This window comes from Chrysemys picta, chromosome 3 (assembly GCF_011386835.1).
Source record: "Chrysemys picta bellii isolate R12L10 chromosome 3, ASM1138683v2, whole genome shotgun sequence".
In the NCBI taxonomy this organism is placed as follows: Eukaryota; Metazoa; Chordata; order Testudines; family Emydidae; genus Chrysemys; species Chrysemys picta.
The window spans coordinates 1,514,876-1,531,320 of NC_088793.1; the positions used below are offsets into that span (position 1 = coordinate 1,514,876).

The 16,445-nt window shown below is 50.5% G+C and overlaps 1 protein-coding gene across 6 annotated transcripts in view; it reads right to left on the minus strand.

The window, feature by feature from the left end:
- LOC101936799 (cGMP-dependent protein kinase 1-like) overlaps positions 1-16,445 on the minus strand; it is a 72,443-nt gene that overhangs the window by 42,657 nt on the left and 13,341 nt on the right. For all 6 annotated transcript variants that reach the window (XM_065590037.1, XM_065590038.1, XM_065590035.1 and 3 more), the window contains one exon: positions 16,084-16,208. In XM_065590037.1, coding sequence (XP_065446109.1) covers positions 16,084-16,171 — 88 coding nt within the window. In that variant the 5' untranslated portion in view covers positions 16,172-16,208. The remainder of the gene's footprint in view (positions 1-16,083; positions 16,209-16,445) is intronic.

Genomic DNA, 16,445 nt, shown 5'->3' on the forward strand with positions numbered 1-16,445 from the left:
ACCCCTTGGATCTTAAAACAAGGAAAAAATCAATCAGGTTCTTAAAAAGAAGGTTTTTAATTAAAGAAAAAGGTAAAAATCATCTCTGTAAAATCAGTATGGAAATTAACCTTACAAGGTAATCAAACTTAAAGAGCTCAGAGGACTCCCCTCTAGTCTTAGGTTCAAAGTACAGCAAACAAAGATAAACACTCTGGTAAAAGGTACATTTACAAGTTGAGAAAACAAAGGAAAACTAACACGCCTTGCCTGGCTATTTACTTACAAGTTTGAAATAGGAGAGACTTGTTTAGAAAGATGTGGAGAACCTGGATTGATGTCTGGTCCCTCTCAGTCCCGAGAGCGAACACACCCAAACAAAGAACACAAACAAAAGCCTTCCCCCCCCCCCAAGACTTGAAAGTATCTTGTCCCCTTATTGGTCCTTTAGGTCAGATGCCAGCCAGGTTACCTGAGCTTCTTAACCCTTTACAGGGAAAAGGATTTTGGAGTCTCTGGCCAGGAGGGATTTTATAGTACTGTACACAGGACAGCTGTTACCCTTCCCCTCTAAGGCAAACCAAACCAGCCAGACTAAGAGGACTTCGGTCTCACCCCACTGGCTAACCGCAAGTCTCACAAGCAATCTCCTTAGACACTCCAGTTTCCCAGTATTACCACCAGTGCCACTCGTTATGGGGACAAATGGTTATGAAAACCGATACCCCAGTAAAAGAAAAAGGTTCTCCTGATCCCAAAGGACCAAGACCCAGACCAGGTCAATATACAAATCAGATCTTACCCACAAATCACGCTGTTGCCAACCCTTTAGAATCTAAAATCTAAAGGTTTATTCATAAAAGGAAAAAGATAGAGATGAGAGTTAGAATTGGTTAAATGGAATCAATTACATACAGTAATGGCAAAGTTCTTGGTTCAGGCTTGCAGCAGTGATGGAATAAACTGCAGGTTCAAATCAAGTCTCTGGAATACATCCCCAGCTGGGATGGGTCCTCAGCCCTTTGTTCAGAGCTTCAGTTTGTAGCAAAGTCCCTCCAGAGGCAAGAAGCAGGATTGAAGACAAGATGGAGGAGCTGCAGCAGCTTTTTATATCCTCTGCCCTGTGGACAATCACAGCAGTAATATGGAGCCTGGAATCACATGGGCAAGTCACATGTCCAGGCCTGACTCAGTTCTGTACAGGCCGACGCCATTGTTCACATGTTAGTTTGAAGGTTCCCAGGAAAGCTCCAATGTGGATTGGACTCGCCCAAGGTCCATTGTCCGTTAAGTGTTTCTTGACGGCACTTACTGGGAATAGTCCCTTCTCCAGAAGCTGACCGAAAGCTTCACTGAGGCTACTTGGAATCAAACACATTGAGATACAAGTACAGAGCCAATATTCATAACTTCAGATACAAAAATGGTACACACCTACAGACAGCATCATCATAACTGGACGTGCACAAGTCCATGGGGCCGGATGCGCTGCATCCGAGGGTGCTAAAGGAGTTGGCGGGTGAGATTGCAGAGCCATTAGCCATTATTTTTGAAAACTCATGGCTATCTGGGGAGGTCCCAGATGACTGGAAAAAGGCTAATGTAGTGCCCATCTTTAAAAAAGGGAAGAAGGAGGATCCGGGGAACTACAGGCCAGTCAGTCTCACCTCAGTCCCTGGAAAAATCATGGAGCAGGTCCTCAAGGAATCAATTATGAAACATTTAGAGGAGAGGAAAGTGATCAGGAACAGTCAGCATGGATTCACGAAGGGGAAGTCGTGCCTGACTAACCTAATTGCCTTCTATGAGGAGATAACTGGCTCTGTGGATGAGGGGAAAGCAGTGGATGTGTTATTCCTTGACTTTAGCAAAGCTTTTGATACGGTCTCCCACAGTATTCTTGCCGCCAAGTTAAAGAAGTATGGGCTGGATGAATGGACTGTAAGGTGGATAGAAAGATGGCTAGATCGTCGGGCTCAACGGGTAGTGATCAATGGCTCCATGTCTAGTTGGCAGCCAGTTTCAAGCGGAGTGCCCCAAGGGTCGGTCCTGGGGCCGGTTTTGTTTAATATCTTTATTAATGATCTGGAGGATGGTGTGGACTGCACTCTCAGCAAGTTTGCAGATGACACTAAACTAGGAGGCGTGGTAGATACACTAGAGGGTAGGGATCGGATACAGAGGGACCTAGACAAATTAGAGGATTGGGCCAAAAGAAACCTGATGAGGTTCAACAAGGACAAGTGCAGAGTCCTGCACTTAGGACGGAAGAATCCCATGCACTGCTACAGACTAGGGACCGAATGGCTAGGTAGCAGTTCTGCAGAAAAGGACCTAGGGGTCACAGTGGACGAGAAGCTGGATATGAGTCAACAGTGTGCTCTTGTTGCCAAGAAGGCTAACGGCATTTTGGGCTGTATAAGTAGGGGCACTGCCAGCAGATCGAGGAACGTGATCGTTCCCCTTTATTCGACATTGGTGAGGCCTCATCTGGAATACTGTGTCCAGTTTTGGGCCCCACACTACAAGAAGGATGTGGAAAAATTGGAAAGAGTCCAGCGGAGGGCAACAAAAATGATTAGGGGTCTGGAGCACATGACTTATGAGGAGAGGCTGAGGGAACTGGGATTGTTTAGTCTCCAGAAGAGAAGAATGAGGGGGGATTTGATAGCAGCCTTCAACTACCTGAAGGGGGGTTTCAAAGAGGATGGAGCTCGGCTGTTCTCAGTGGTGGCAGACGACAGAACAAGGAGTAATGGTCTCAAGTTGCAGTGGGGGAGGTCCAGGTTGGATATCAGGAAAAACTATTTCACTAGGAGGGTGGTGAAACACTGGAATGCGTTACCTAGAGAGGTGGTGGAATCTCCTTCCTTGGAGGTTTTTAAGGCCCGGCTTGACAAAGCCCTGGCTGGGATGATTTAGCTGCGAATTGGTCCTGCTTTGAGCAGGGGGTTGGACTAGATGACCTCTTGAGGTCCCTTCCAACTCTGATATTCTATGATTCTATGATTCTATGATAACCAGCAAACCATCACCTTTCCATAGACACCTTACACGACAACCTTTGTACAAATATAGAACAGCGGTTGCAACAATGATCTATATGGTTACAGTTTATGTCAATAACGTCCATGGACAAAATATGACTTAGATCGTTTTCCTGGCAGCCCACGTTACCCACAAGCAAATGGCGAGGCTGCGAGAGCCGTGCAGTCAGCCAAGAAAACCCACAGCAGGAAAATCCATTCCTTGCTCTCCTGAGCTACAGATAAACACCAGCAGCTACTGGGTACAGGCCAGCACAGCCCCTGATGGGAAGACAACTCAGAACTATTGTGCCAGCTCTGGAAGAGACCCTACCTACAACGTGCCCAGACACGAAGAGCAGCCAAATCAGATAAAACAGCCACACGAGCTTGTGGCCCTTTTACAACGGGCGTCACTCAGAGACCTGCAGGGACAGAAGCTAGTGGCCACGTTCATGTCAAACTGGATGAAGAAAAAGGCTGGACAGCCCCAACTGTCATAAATCAATAGAATTCAGCGCCCAGATCCTGTGTGATCAAGACCGACAGAGGAGAGTTCAGCAGAAACCGTCGCCATCTACAGCCGAGATCAGAAAGAACAATTGACCCAGCCAACCCTACAGATGGCGGATGCAGAACAAGACGACAACTCGAGGATTTTAGACCGACCACAGCCAGTTGTTGCAACCTATGGGCAGCCAGACGACCCAGTTGTTACGGGATCGCTCCGTGTAATTAGAAAACCAGCATGATTCAGAGACTCGTAACAGACTGATCAGCACGGCACGTCCCCGGCAGCGCGACAGCGGAACAACAGGAGACCCTGGCAATAGCGAACCTTGGGCTGTCCCTGAATCCCACCTCCAGCCCAGCCTGCTGTGGTGGGAGGCTGAGAGCTCCTGCCACAGCCCCGGGCCCAGAGGAGCTGTGTCTCTCCCCATTGCACTCTGACGAACCCCGGCTGTACCGAACAAAGGGCTTGGATCCCCAGGGTTCCTTACAGCGAGGGTGTGGGGAAGGGAGAACTCAGAGCGGGAGATCGCAGAATCATAGGACTGGAGGGACCTCGAGAGGTCACCTGCTCCAGTCCCCTCCCTCATGGCAGGATTAAGTATTATCTACAGGGCCGGCTCCAGGCACCAGCCCACCAAGCATGTGCTTGGGGCGGCGCCTGGAGGGGGACGGTGCGGCGGGGCCCCGGCCGGGCTCGCCGCCCTCCCCCTGGCACTCCGGCCGGTCGGGGAGAGCGGAGAGCCCCGGCCAAGCTCTCCGCCCTCCCTCCGGCGCTCCGGCCGGTCGGGGATTGCGGGCCCGCGGCCGGGCTCGGCGCCCTCCCCTGCCACACTGGGGGAGGGGGGGGGGCGGGTGGCTTTTTTGCCTAGGGCGGCAAAAAAGCCAGAGCCGGCCCTGATTATCTAGACCCGCGTTTCTCAAACTGGGGTCCCCGAGGGTACTGCAGGGGGTCCTCCCCCCACCCAGCACCTCCTTCACGCCCGGGAACAGCTGTTCTCGGGCGTGAAGGAGGCACTGCGAGGGAGGGGGAGGAGTGGGGACCCTGGGTCCGCACTGCTCCCAGAAGCGGACAGCACGTCCCTGCGACCTGGGGGTGTGTGTGTCTCCGTGCGCTGCCCCCGGCCCGAGCACCGACTCCACAGCTCCCATTGGCTGGGAACTGCGGCCAATGGGAGCTGCGGGGGCGGTGCCTGCAGGCAGGGGCAGCACCCGGAGACCCCCTGGCCCCCCACCTAGGAGCCGCTGCCAGAGGGGTGTGCTGGTTGCTTTTGGGAGCCGTCCAAGGTAAGCACTGCCCCCCCTCCTGCACCCCAACACCCTGCCCCAGCCCAGAGCCTACATCCAGCACCCAAACTCCCTCCCAGAGCCCATCCCCCACACCACCTCCTGCACCCCAAGTCCCTGCCCCAGCCTGGTGAAAGTGAATGAGGGTGCGGGAGAGCGAGTGACGGAGGGAGGGGGGATGGAGTGAGCAGGGGCGTGGCCTTGGGGAAGGGGGTGGGGCAAGGGCTAAGAAGGGGGGCACTTGGGGGTCCCCAAAAATTTTTAAATCAAAATGGGGATCCTCAGGTTGATAATGTTTGAGAACCGCTGAGCTAGACCATCCCTGACAGGTGTTTGTCCAACCTGCTCTTCAAAATCCCCAGTGATGGAGATTCCACAACCTCCGTGGGCAATTTATTCCAGTGCTTAACCACCCTGACAGTTAGGAAGTTTTTTCCAAATGTCCAACCTAAACCGCCCTTGCTGCAATTTAAGCCCATTGTTTCTTGTCCTGTCCTCAGATGTTAAGGAGAATAATTCTTCTCCCTCCTCCTTGTAACAACCTGTTACGTACTTGAAAACTGTGATCATGTCCCCTCTCAGGCTTCTCTTCTCCAGACTAAACAAACCCAATTTTTTCAGTCTTCCCTCATGAGTCACACAATGCGCAGTCAGTCTGTGGAACTCTTTGCTAAGGGATGTTGTGAAGGCCAAGACTATACCAGGGTTCAAACAAGAACTAGATAAGTTCCTGGAGGACAGGTCTATCAATGGCTATTAGCCAGGCTGGGCAGGGATGGTGGCCCTAGCCTCTGTTTGCCAGAAGCTGGGATTGGGCGACTGTGACGTTATTGACATAAACTGGGACCGTATAGATCATTGTTGCAACCAAGGTCCTGTAGTGGCACCAAATCTTGTATAAAGGGGGTCAAATGGGGTGTCTAGGACAAGGTTATGGTTTACTGGTTAGGATTATGCTGTCTATATGCGTGTATCAGTTTTGTAGTTGAAGTTATGAATATTGGCTCTATACTGTCTGTATGGCAAACTTATGCTATGCTTCTGGGTGACATCCCAGACAAACTGGTGTTAGCTCTGCCTAGCCTGCTTGATGGCCCATTAAGGACCATCAGCTATACAATGGACCCATTGAGAGAAGGCAGATACGCCTTGTAACTCAGCAAAATATGCAGGGACTGGCCCATGTGACTCCAGACTCCATTTTGCTGTAATTTTCCACAGTAAGAACAAAGACGTGTTCTTACACCTGGAAAAGACTATATAAGGCTGATGCCTCATCTCCATCTTGTCTTCAATCCTGCTTCTTACCTCTGGAGGGACTTTGCTACAAACTGAAGCTCTGAACAAAGGACTGAATGACCCATCCCAGCTGGGGATGTATTCCAGAGACTTGATTTGAACCTGCAGTTTATTCCATCGCTGCTGCAAGCCTGAACCAAGAACTTTGCCATTACTGTATGGAATTGATTCCATTTAACCAATTCTAACTCTCATCTCTATCTTTTTCCTTTTATGAATAAACCTTTAGATTTTAGATTCTAAAGGATTGGCAGCAGCGTGATTTGTGGGTAAGATCTGACTTGTATATTGACCTGGGTCTGGGGCTTGGTCCTTTGGGATCAGGAGAACCTTTTTCTTTTACTGGGGTATTGGTTTTCATAACCATTTGTCCCCATAACGTGTGGCACTGGTGGTAATACTGGGAAACTGGAGTGTCTAAGGAGATTGCTTGTGAGACTTGCGGTTAGCCAGTGGGATGAGACCGAAGTCCTCCTCGTCTGGCTGGTGTTGCCTTAGAGGTGGAAAAACCCCAGCCTTGGGCTGTAACTGCCCTATTTGAGCAATTTGTCCTGAGTTGGCACTCTCAGTTGGGTTCCACCAGAACCGCATTGTCACAGTGGCGTAGTCGGCAGGATCCACAGAACCAGGTCAATTAAGCTTTGGGTCAGAACCCCACGTTATCCAAATTTGAATTTTGGGATTGAGAGTTTTGTTGGTTAAAGAGCTGCTGCAATGGCTGAGCAAAGAGCATATGAGGGACTTGGCAAAAAAGCCCTGGAAAATTTGTGTTCAGAAAAGAGGATAAGCTTTAGAAAGAAAGCTACAAAGGAAGAACTGAGAAATCTGTTAATAGCCAGTGATCAGGGGGCAAGAGCACAGCCCTTACCTGAGGCTACAGAAGATGCAGAAAAAATTAGGATGCAAAGGGTGACAAGTCAACTGCAATTTGAGCATGAACAGAAGCTAGCAGATCTTCGATTGCTGGAGAAGCAAAAAATAGCAGAGTTAGAAAGAGAGAGAGAGAAAGAAGCTGATCAAAGAAAGAAGGAGGCTGATGCGAGAGAAGAGAGAGCTCGTAAGGGACGTCTAGAGCTGCTCGCTGCTGAACAGGAGACGGCCAGACTTCAGCTCCAAGTAATGGAAGAGCGGAGAAAGTCATCCCCACCTGGTACTCCACTTCCCCCCCGCCATGAGAGAAACTGGGAAAGGATGTGTCCCATTTACAATGATACTGAGGATATAGAGGAGTTTTTGTCTACCTTTGAACGCCTCTGCAATCTGTACCAGATCCCTGAGGGTCAGCGAATGCCTGTCCTGCTGACCAGACTGACTGGAAAAGCCAGGGAGGTATTCAATGACTTGGGGGAACAAGAAGCCTTAGATTATGAGCGGTTTAAGGATTCTGTGTTAAGGCGGTTCAAGGTTACTCCTGAATCTTACAGGGTTAAGTTTAGAAAGTTTAAAATGTCTAATGATTGTACTTTTGTAGAATGTGCTCATAAGCTGATGGGTTTTGTTAAAAAGTGGGTTATGGGAGCTAAGGCGCATGGGAGTTTTGAAAAACTGCTGGATTTAATAACTTTGGAACAGTTCTTAGACATTGTGCCTGACAATGTGAGAGCAGCTGTGTGTGACAGGGACCCTGAGTCAGTCCTACGGGCGGCAGAGATTGCGGATGCCCATACCCAAAACAGGGCTCGAGAAGGGTGTAAAACCCCGGGGAAAACTGATCACCATTCTCCCCAGTTCAAGAGGAGGGAAGGATTTAAAAATAAACCTGACTCTTCTAAAGGAGTTCAAGGGGGGCCCGGAGGGTAGGAACTCACATCCCCAGCAGGTTACATGCAGTGCAGAAGTGAATGGAGTGAGGTGTATGGCATGGAGGGACACCGCAGCAGATATTACTCTGGTTAAAGCAAGTCTTGTAAGAAAGGAAGATTATTTGCCAGGTGAAGATGTAACTGTTGTAGCCTTATGTGACGTTATTGACATAAACTGGGACCATATAGATCATTGTTGCAACCAAAGTCCTGTAGTGGCACCCAAATCTTGTATAAAGGGGGTCAAATGGGGTGTCTAGGACAAGGTTATGGTTTACTGGTTATGATTATGCTGTCTAGATGTGTGTATCAGTTTTGTAGTCGAAGTTATGAATATTGGCTCTATACTGTCTGTATGGCAAACTTATGCTATGCTTCTGGGTGACATCCCAGACAAGCTGAGATTAGCTCTGCCTAGCCTGCTTGATGGCCCATTAAGGACCATCAGCTATACAATGGACCCATTGAGAAAAGGCAGATACGCCTTGTACCTCAGCAAAGTATGCAGGGACTGGCCCATGTGACTCCAGACTCCATGTTGCTGTAATTTAAGAACAAAGAGGTGTTCTTACACCTGGAAAAGACTATATAAGGCTGATGCCTGATCTCCATCTTGTCTTCAATCCTGCTTCTTACCTCTGGAGGAACTTTGCTACAAGCTGAAGCTTTGAACAAAGGACTGAGGACCCATCCCAGCGGGGGATGTATTCCAGAGACTTGATTTGAACCTGCAGTTTATTCCATCGCTGCTGCAAGCCTGAACCAAGAACTTTGCCATTACTGTACGTAATTGATTCCATTTAACCAATTCTAACTATCTTTTTCCTTTTATGAATAAACCTTTAGATTTTAGATTCTAAAGGATTGGCAACAGCGTGATTTGTGGGTAAGATCTGATTTGTATATTGACCTGGGTCTGGGGCTTAGTCCTTTGGGATCAGGAGAACCTTTTTCTTTTACTGGGGTATTGGTTTTCATAACCATTTGTCCCCATAACGAGTGGTACTGGTGGTAATACTGGGAAACTGGAGTATCTAAGGAGATTGCTTGTGAGACTTGCAGTTAGCCAGTGGGGTGAGACTGAAGTCCTCTTAGTCTGGCTGGTTTGGTTTGCCGTAGAGGTGGAAAAACCCCAGCCTTGGGCTGTAACTGCCCTATTTGAGCAATTTGTCCTGAGTTGGCACTCTCAGTTGGGTTCCGCCAGAACCGCATTGTCACACCTTATCTAAGTATTTTGTCAGGGTGCCTTTGGCTAAAATCCACCTGAAATGGAAGGGATTGGAGGGCACCATGGTTGTGGGAGTAAAAGACATAATCCCTAAGGATATTATGATTGGAAATGATATTAAAACTATGGTCAGTCAAGTTAATACAAACCAGGCACAAGAGAGGATTGATCCTAAGGTTGTGCCTATGGAGGGTTTCTCCAAAAGTTTGTCTTTGGAAAGTAGCTGTTTGGCTGTGAATGAAGTTTCTGAATGTCTATCTAATGTCTCAGAAGTAAATCTGGAATTAGATCAAGCGAAGGGAGAGGAGAACAAGGAGATTTTGGATGAGCCTAGGCAGTCTTGTGAGCTGATGGCTTTATCTAGTCAGCAGTTTGGGAAGGCAAGGAGAGTGGAAGATGAGTGTCCCTATACCTTATCTGTTTCCTGTGCGAAGAATAGCGACAGTGAAGGAAATGTGCCTGTGTCTGTCAGGGGTATTGACTTGCCTATGGAGGAAGCTACCCCAGTCTCCAAGCAGTTGTCTGTGAACAGCCCGGTGTGCTGGGACAAGGGAAATGAAATCCCAAACTGTATGTCTAGTAAAGGAAAATGCATCTCCAACTCTTTTTTGTCTGTGGAGCAGACAGAAGGTGCCTTTCGGCCTGTGATGGTTGAGAGTAATTTAGCTGAGTTGGTTCTGGATTCGACTAAAGCCCAGGAAGGGAATGGTCCTAAGTTTGCATCTGCTGGGGAGAATGGCACCGTAACTAGGTTGCATCCAGTTAGTGTCTTAGCAAAATCCCAGAGACCAAACAATTCTGGTGCTTGTATTTTGCCTGTTGCTCATGTGTGGTTGGAGAAGGGTGTAACAACTCTGTCTGATCAGGGTGATACCCTAGCCAGGGCACAAGGAGAGCAGAAAGGTAATTTGGTTGTGGTACCTACGGACAGTTTAACAACTTGTAGCAAAAAGAAAAAAATTCCTAAGCTTGTGTGTGGCAAAGAGAAGGGAAATATTTCTAACCTTTTATCTAGGAAGTCTATGGGTTTGCCTGAAAGGGGATTGGGTAGAGATCTGCCTGATGGGCCAAAGGTGATCCTGAATGTAAGTAAGACCCAGACAGAGTCTGTTGTTGCTCAGGAAAGTGTGCCTTTAGAGCAAGCCCTAGGTGAAGAGGGTAAGGGCAGAATTTCTGTGAGGGGTGAATTGCTGCTTAGAAAAGCTCCTGGAGAAAGGAATCCTCATGGTAATCGGTGCAAGCAGTTCCCTGCAACTGAAGGATGTGAGAGTGATTTAATCAAGGAAGTTTCAGTTCCTAGCAGCCAAAAATTGTCTGTTGTGAATGGATCCTCTGACTTTCCTTTTAAAAGATCCAGTGTGGGTAGCTTTGAGAAGGTCTCAGAGGAAGCAGAAGTTGTTAAGGAATTGAGGCAGTCCTATAACCAAGTGGCTGTGTGGGGCCAACTTGTTGGGGAGACAATGGTGTTGGAACAGGAATGTCTCCTCTCTGATTCTTTAAATGAGCAGTTTGTGCTTCAGGATTTGAGGACAGATTTGGTTACTGATGTGTCAGAGCAGAGCAGTTTTATGGCTAAATGCTTGAGGATGCGGGGGAGAGCAAGCAAACTCTCACCCGCAGACTCTTTGGATTTGTGTGGTATCTCTTTAAGACAGAGTCCAGCCTTGGAGATGATAGCAGTTACGAATATGAAAACTGGTGGACTGGCTCTGGTCTGGGGTAGTGTAAATTACTTGCCTGGCTGGGAAAGGGAGGACTTGCTAATAGCTGTTAGCAAAGAGGGCCCACCCCATCAGCCAGTGAATTCTGTTAAGCAAGAGAAATCAGGGTTTGATCCTGCAGGACAAGGAGGAAAGAGAAAACTGAATTTTGCAAAGGGAAGCCACAGGTTAACCCTAAAATGCCCAAACTCCAATGGTATTGAGCCAAAGGGGTGGCATGACAAACATGACTGTAGATGGACACTTGCAATGAACTTGTTGTTATTGCTAAATTTTGTAATGAATGTGTTGCTATTGCCACAAACTGTAAAAGTGTACAATGTGCCTAATCTTTTGGAGAATCCCTTGGACATGTTAAAAGGAATACATGAAAACACACATTATGTTAAAAGGCCTTGTTACACTGGTGTTTCACAGTTAATGCCTGTAAACAATATGGGAACTTTTCACAGGGGAAAAGACATTCCAGACATAAGGTGCTGTATGAAAAGGGAAACTGAGGCACACTACCATATTGCTTTCATGGCTAAATGCCAAGATTCCTGTACTATGAAGAACATTAATATCTGCATTTATTCGATGTTAATTGGGTTCCAAACATTGGCCCGAGCTTGTATGGATAAAGTAGCGGTTTTCTTTAGCTCTTGGCAAGATCACATGAGACATACAGGAACCATGCTGCCAGAGCAGATCCAATCCACTATTGTTCTAACTAAGTTTTACCTTGAGTTTGTAAAGAGGTTCAATCATGTGGTTGAACATGATTTTGATAAACCATTTCTGTGTATAACCATTTCTGTTATACACTGGTATGGCTTCTAACCCAATACTAGCTGTAGTGAGACAGAATCCAGGATGGGGAGCTCTTGGGATGCAGTCAGTGATGTTTGTGTCATCCCTTCTTGAATCAATTTTGCATTGGGGGTGTGACGTTATTGACATAAACTGGGACTGTATAGATCATTGTTGCAACCAAAGTCCTGTAGTGGCTCCTTGTCTGGCTGGTTTGGTTTGCCTTAGAGGTGGAAAAAACCCCAGCCTTGGGCTGTAACTGCCCTATTTGAGCAATTTGTCCTGAGTTGGCACTCTCAGTTGGGTTCCACCAGAACCGCATTGTCACAGCGACAGACATAGGTGCTGACTCCGTGGGTGCCCCAGGGCTGCAGCACCCACGGGGAAAAATTAGTGGGTGCTCTGCACCCACCGGCAGCCAAGCTCCCCTCTCCCAAGCGTGCCGCCTCACCGCTCCTCCCCCTCCCTCCTAGTGCCTCCCGCTTAGGACTTTCCCGGAGAAAGGGGGAGGAGCGGGGACACGGTGCGCTCAGGGGAGGAGGCGGAGAAGGGGTGGGGACTTTGGGGAACGGGTGGAATGGGGGCAAGGATGGTGCAAAGGCAGGAAAAGGTGGGCCAGGGGTGGGGCGGGAGGGTCGAGCACCCACCGGGCAGAGGGAATATCAGCAGCTATGGCAACAGGGGCTGGATCACTGGACGATTCCCTGGTCTGTTCATTCCCTCTGGGGCACCTGGCAGTGGCCACTGTCGGCAGACAGGAGACTGGGCTGGATGGACCTTTGGTCTGACCCAGTCTGGCCGATCGTATGTTCTGTTGTCATGTTTTCTAGACCTTTAATCATTTCTGTTGCTCTTCTCTGAACTCTCTCCAATTTGTCCAGCAGCCCCTCCCTCCTGCCAGCCAGGTCATTTGCATTTTCACTGACCATTTCCCTCTTAGCCAATTGGTTAGCGGGATTCAAATTCAAATCCTCGGCCGTTACAGGGGCAGGGCCTGGATCCTGTCCCAAAGAGACACAGTCACCCCCCAACAGGACCTCACAGCCGATATCCTGGAGAACCCCACCTACCAGCCAGCCTGACCCCTCCTGGGTCTGCACAGGGATCCGGGCCATAGGCAGGGCGAGGGCCTTCATCCCAGGGACCTTCACCCAGGTCACACAGCCCCTCAGCATCTGCGGCTGCACCACCTGGTGCCTGACAACAGTTCTCTCTGTCCCAGGGTCTCGCCACCCCAGGCATGTCTCCCCATTGATCCCCATCTTCCGCTCCCACTGGGGGTCCGAGGGGCCTGAGCCCAGGAGACTCCACGCCGACATATAGGCTGGGGCCAGGAGTGGGAGCCTGACCACCACCCCACCCATCTGGCTGACAGCGTCTATGGCCTTGGGACCCAGCAAGGGAGCTAGATACCGGGGCTTTTCCGCAGGGTCCCCCTGGTTCAAATCGCCAGCCTGCTCGAAGGCCGTGTGATGGGCATCCACATCCCCCCCTCCTTACCCAGGGCAGCAATTTAGTATCAAGGCTCCCTGAGGAACTGGCACCCCGCGGTCTATCCCCACTCATCCCTGGGGAGCCCCCTGTGCCTCTCCGCTCCACCAGCACCAGTCCATGCTGCTGTTGCTTTTCCTCGGGCTCTCGCTCTCTCGGACTCAGCTCCAGTCCCATCCGTCTCCGATCCCCTGATGGGGAACCCGATCGTGAAGACCCCCGTCTGGTTGGGGACCAGACTCTCGGGGATGCCTGGCTACCACTCCCGCTTGTCACGGAGTATTGGGGAACTCAGGGCCCTGCGCCCCCGGCTTCCTGCGATTCCCTGCGACTCTCAGCCAGCCAGTAAAGCAGAAGGTTTATTTGGATGACAGGAATACAGTCCAAGACAGGTCTTGCAGGCACAGACAACAGGACCCCCTCAGTTAGGTCCAGCTTGGGGTCCCAGGGCATCCCAGCCCACCCCCCTTTGGGGGGTCAGAGCCATCTCTGCCTCCCAGCCATCTCTCCAGCCCGCTTCCAGCACTCTCGCTTCAGCGACCCCTCCCACGGCCTTTGTCCAGTTTCCCGGGCCAAGGTGTCACCTGGCCTCCAACCCCTTCCTGGGTTCTCATGTTACATGCTCAGGTATTCATTTGCCTTCGGGCAGACTCCCATCCTCCAATGCAGACTATCCTAGCCACACTCCCCTGTCAGCATTCACACACCACAGTGAGAACAGGCCCAGTTCGTCACACCGCTGCTCCCAGATCCTCTTGTAGCCCCGTTTGGGTCAGGAATCTGCTCCTTAGAGCGGTCCTCGTCCTCCAGCTGCACGATTAACTGGGCCTTGGTGAACTTCCCAATGCGTAACCCTCTCTTTTTGCACAGGATCACAATGTCCTTCTTGAGGAAATGGTGATAGGCCATCACTTCACTGTTCCCAAGTTGCTTTGGATTTAGAGGCCCGTGTGCTCTCAGCTCCCACAAAGTTTTCAGGAAGAACCCCTAGTGTGCCAGCCCTTCTCATGGTCACCACCTCTTTGCCAGGGTCGAGCTTCAGACTCCTCCGCCCCTGGGACCGCTCGCTGCAATCCCCAGGGGAACCCTGTTACTGCAAATGTCCTTCTCTCTCCCAGGGTCGAGCGGCAAGCTCCTCCGCCCCTGAGACTGCTCGCTGCAGTCCTCAGGGGGACCCCGTTACTCCAACAGTCCTTCTCACTGGTCACACTCCTAGGGGTTAATTGCCCCCTGAAACCATCCCTCCTCTGTTTTACTGCTCCCCAGTCACTTACTGCAAGAAGCGCCATTCACAGGGTGCCATACATCCCACCGCTGCCACCAGTTGTCATGGAGTCCCCAGGCGATGCTCTGGAACTGCTCCCCACAAAGCCAGTCAGGACTCTGGGGAGCCTCCTCTCCCTTGGAGCAGACTGCCTTCAGGGCCAGAAGCTCACAAGGCTTCACCTCCTGGGTCTCTCTTGGGAGCATTCAGCATATGCCCCTCCGTGCACTTCCCACAGCGAGTTCACCCTGGCGGGGTCCTGGGGCAGCCAGAGGGTCCTGCACCCCCACTTTGCAGTCAGACGTGACTCTCAGCCAGCCAGTAACACAGAGGTTTATTAGATGACAGGAACAGGGTCTAAAACAGAGCTTGTAGGTACAGCAGCGAAGAGGACCCCTCGGCCAGGTCCATTCTGGGGTTCAGAGAGCCAGACACCTACGTCTGCCCTCACTCCTAGTCCCCAGGTAGCTCCAACTGAAATCCCCCTGTAGCCCCTCCTTCTCCCGGCTTTGTCTCTTTCCTGGGCCAGGAGGTCACCTGATCTCTTTGTTCACCTTTAGCTATTTCCTTGCAGGGGGGAAGGGGCCCTGGCCATTTGTTGCCAGGGAGACAGAGTGTCAGTGATTTATGCACACTGGCCTTTCCCCACCACCTAGAGACTTAAGAAATGCATAGGGGAAACTGAGGCACCCATACAGTATTCAGAGGAAACATTAAGAACAGTCCCACTTCGTCACATTGTGCAACTGATTGTTCCTTCCTGAGTGGAGCACTTTGCATTTGTCCTTATTGAATTTCATCCTGTTTACTTCAGACCATTTCTCCAGTTTGTCCAGATCATTTTGAATTTTAATCCTATCCTCCAAAGCACTTGCAACCCCTCCCAGCTTGGTATCATCCGCAAACTTTATAAGTGTACTCTCTGTGCCATTCTCTAAATCATTGATGAAGATATTGAACAGAACCAGACCCAGAACCGATCCCTGCGGGACCCCACTCGTTATGCCCTTCCAGCCTGACTGTGAACCATTGATAACTACCTCTGGGAACGGTTTTCCAACCTGGCCCACCTTACAGTAGCTCCATCTAGGCTGCATTTCCCTAGTTTGTTTATGAGCAGGTCATGCGAGACAGTATCAGAAGCTTTACTAAAGTCAAGCTATACCACGTCTACCGCGTCCCCCCATCCACAAGGCTTGTTACCCTGTCACAGAAAGCGATCAGGTTGGTTTGACAAATCAATGCTGACTGTCACTTATCACCTATTATCTTCTAGGTGTTTGCTAATTGATTGCTTAATTATTTGCTCCATTATCTTTCCGGGGACAGAAGTTAAGCTGAGTGGTCTGTAATTCCCCGGGTTGTCCTGATTTCCCTTTTTAGAGATTTGCCCTTTTTTAGTTGTTTGGAATCTCTCCCTTCTCCCAGGACTGTTGGAGATCATGGCTAATGGACTGTCGCATGGTGTGTCACTGTTCACGCTAGGCGGCCCTGTGTGCAAAACACCTATTAGACAAGGAACCTCGGCCAGACCAGGCCGAGATTGGCAGGGCCCAATGATGTACCCAGCCGGGGGCTACCTTGCTCCGAGGTAAGCCCTGTAGTCAGTCCATATCTGGTACACTGGGGTGCAGGGAAAGCCACATGCCCCCCCCCCCCCCCCGGAGCACCCCGTCCCCCTTACCCTGCTCCTGCGAGCCCCTCTGCCTCGCCATGCTCTGCAAATACTCCCGCTCCTCCTGCAGCCACCGCTCTCGCAGCTGCTGGTCCATTTCCCGGGCTGGGCAGCTGTCCTACGCAGTCCTCGGGCTGTTGGAGACAGACAGGGACATGCACTAGCAGGACGGAGCAAATCCTGCCCTCCCCGGCCTCACCGCCAACCGCACATACACCCAGGGACCCTTGGCACGGCACCGTACGGCACGGCACGGCACGGCACGGCACGGCAGCTGCCTCTGCCTGGATCCTGCCCCATGGCGATGCCACACATGGGACGGAGAATCCCAGGTCCCACTGAAACTGCCCGGGCGGTGTGGGGGTGGGAGG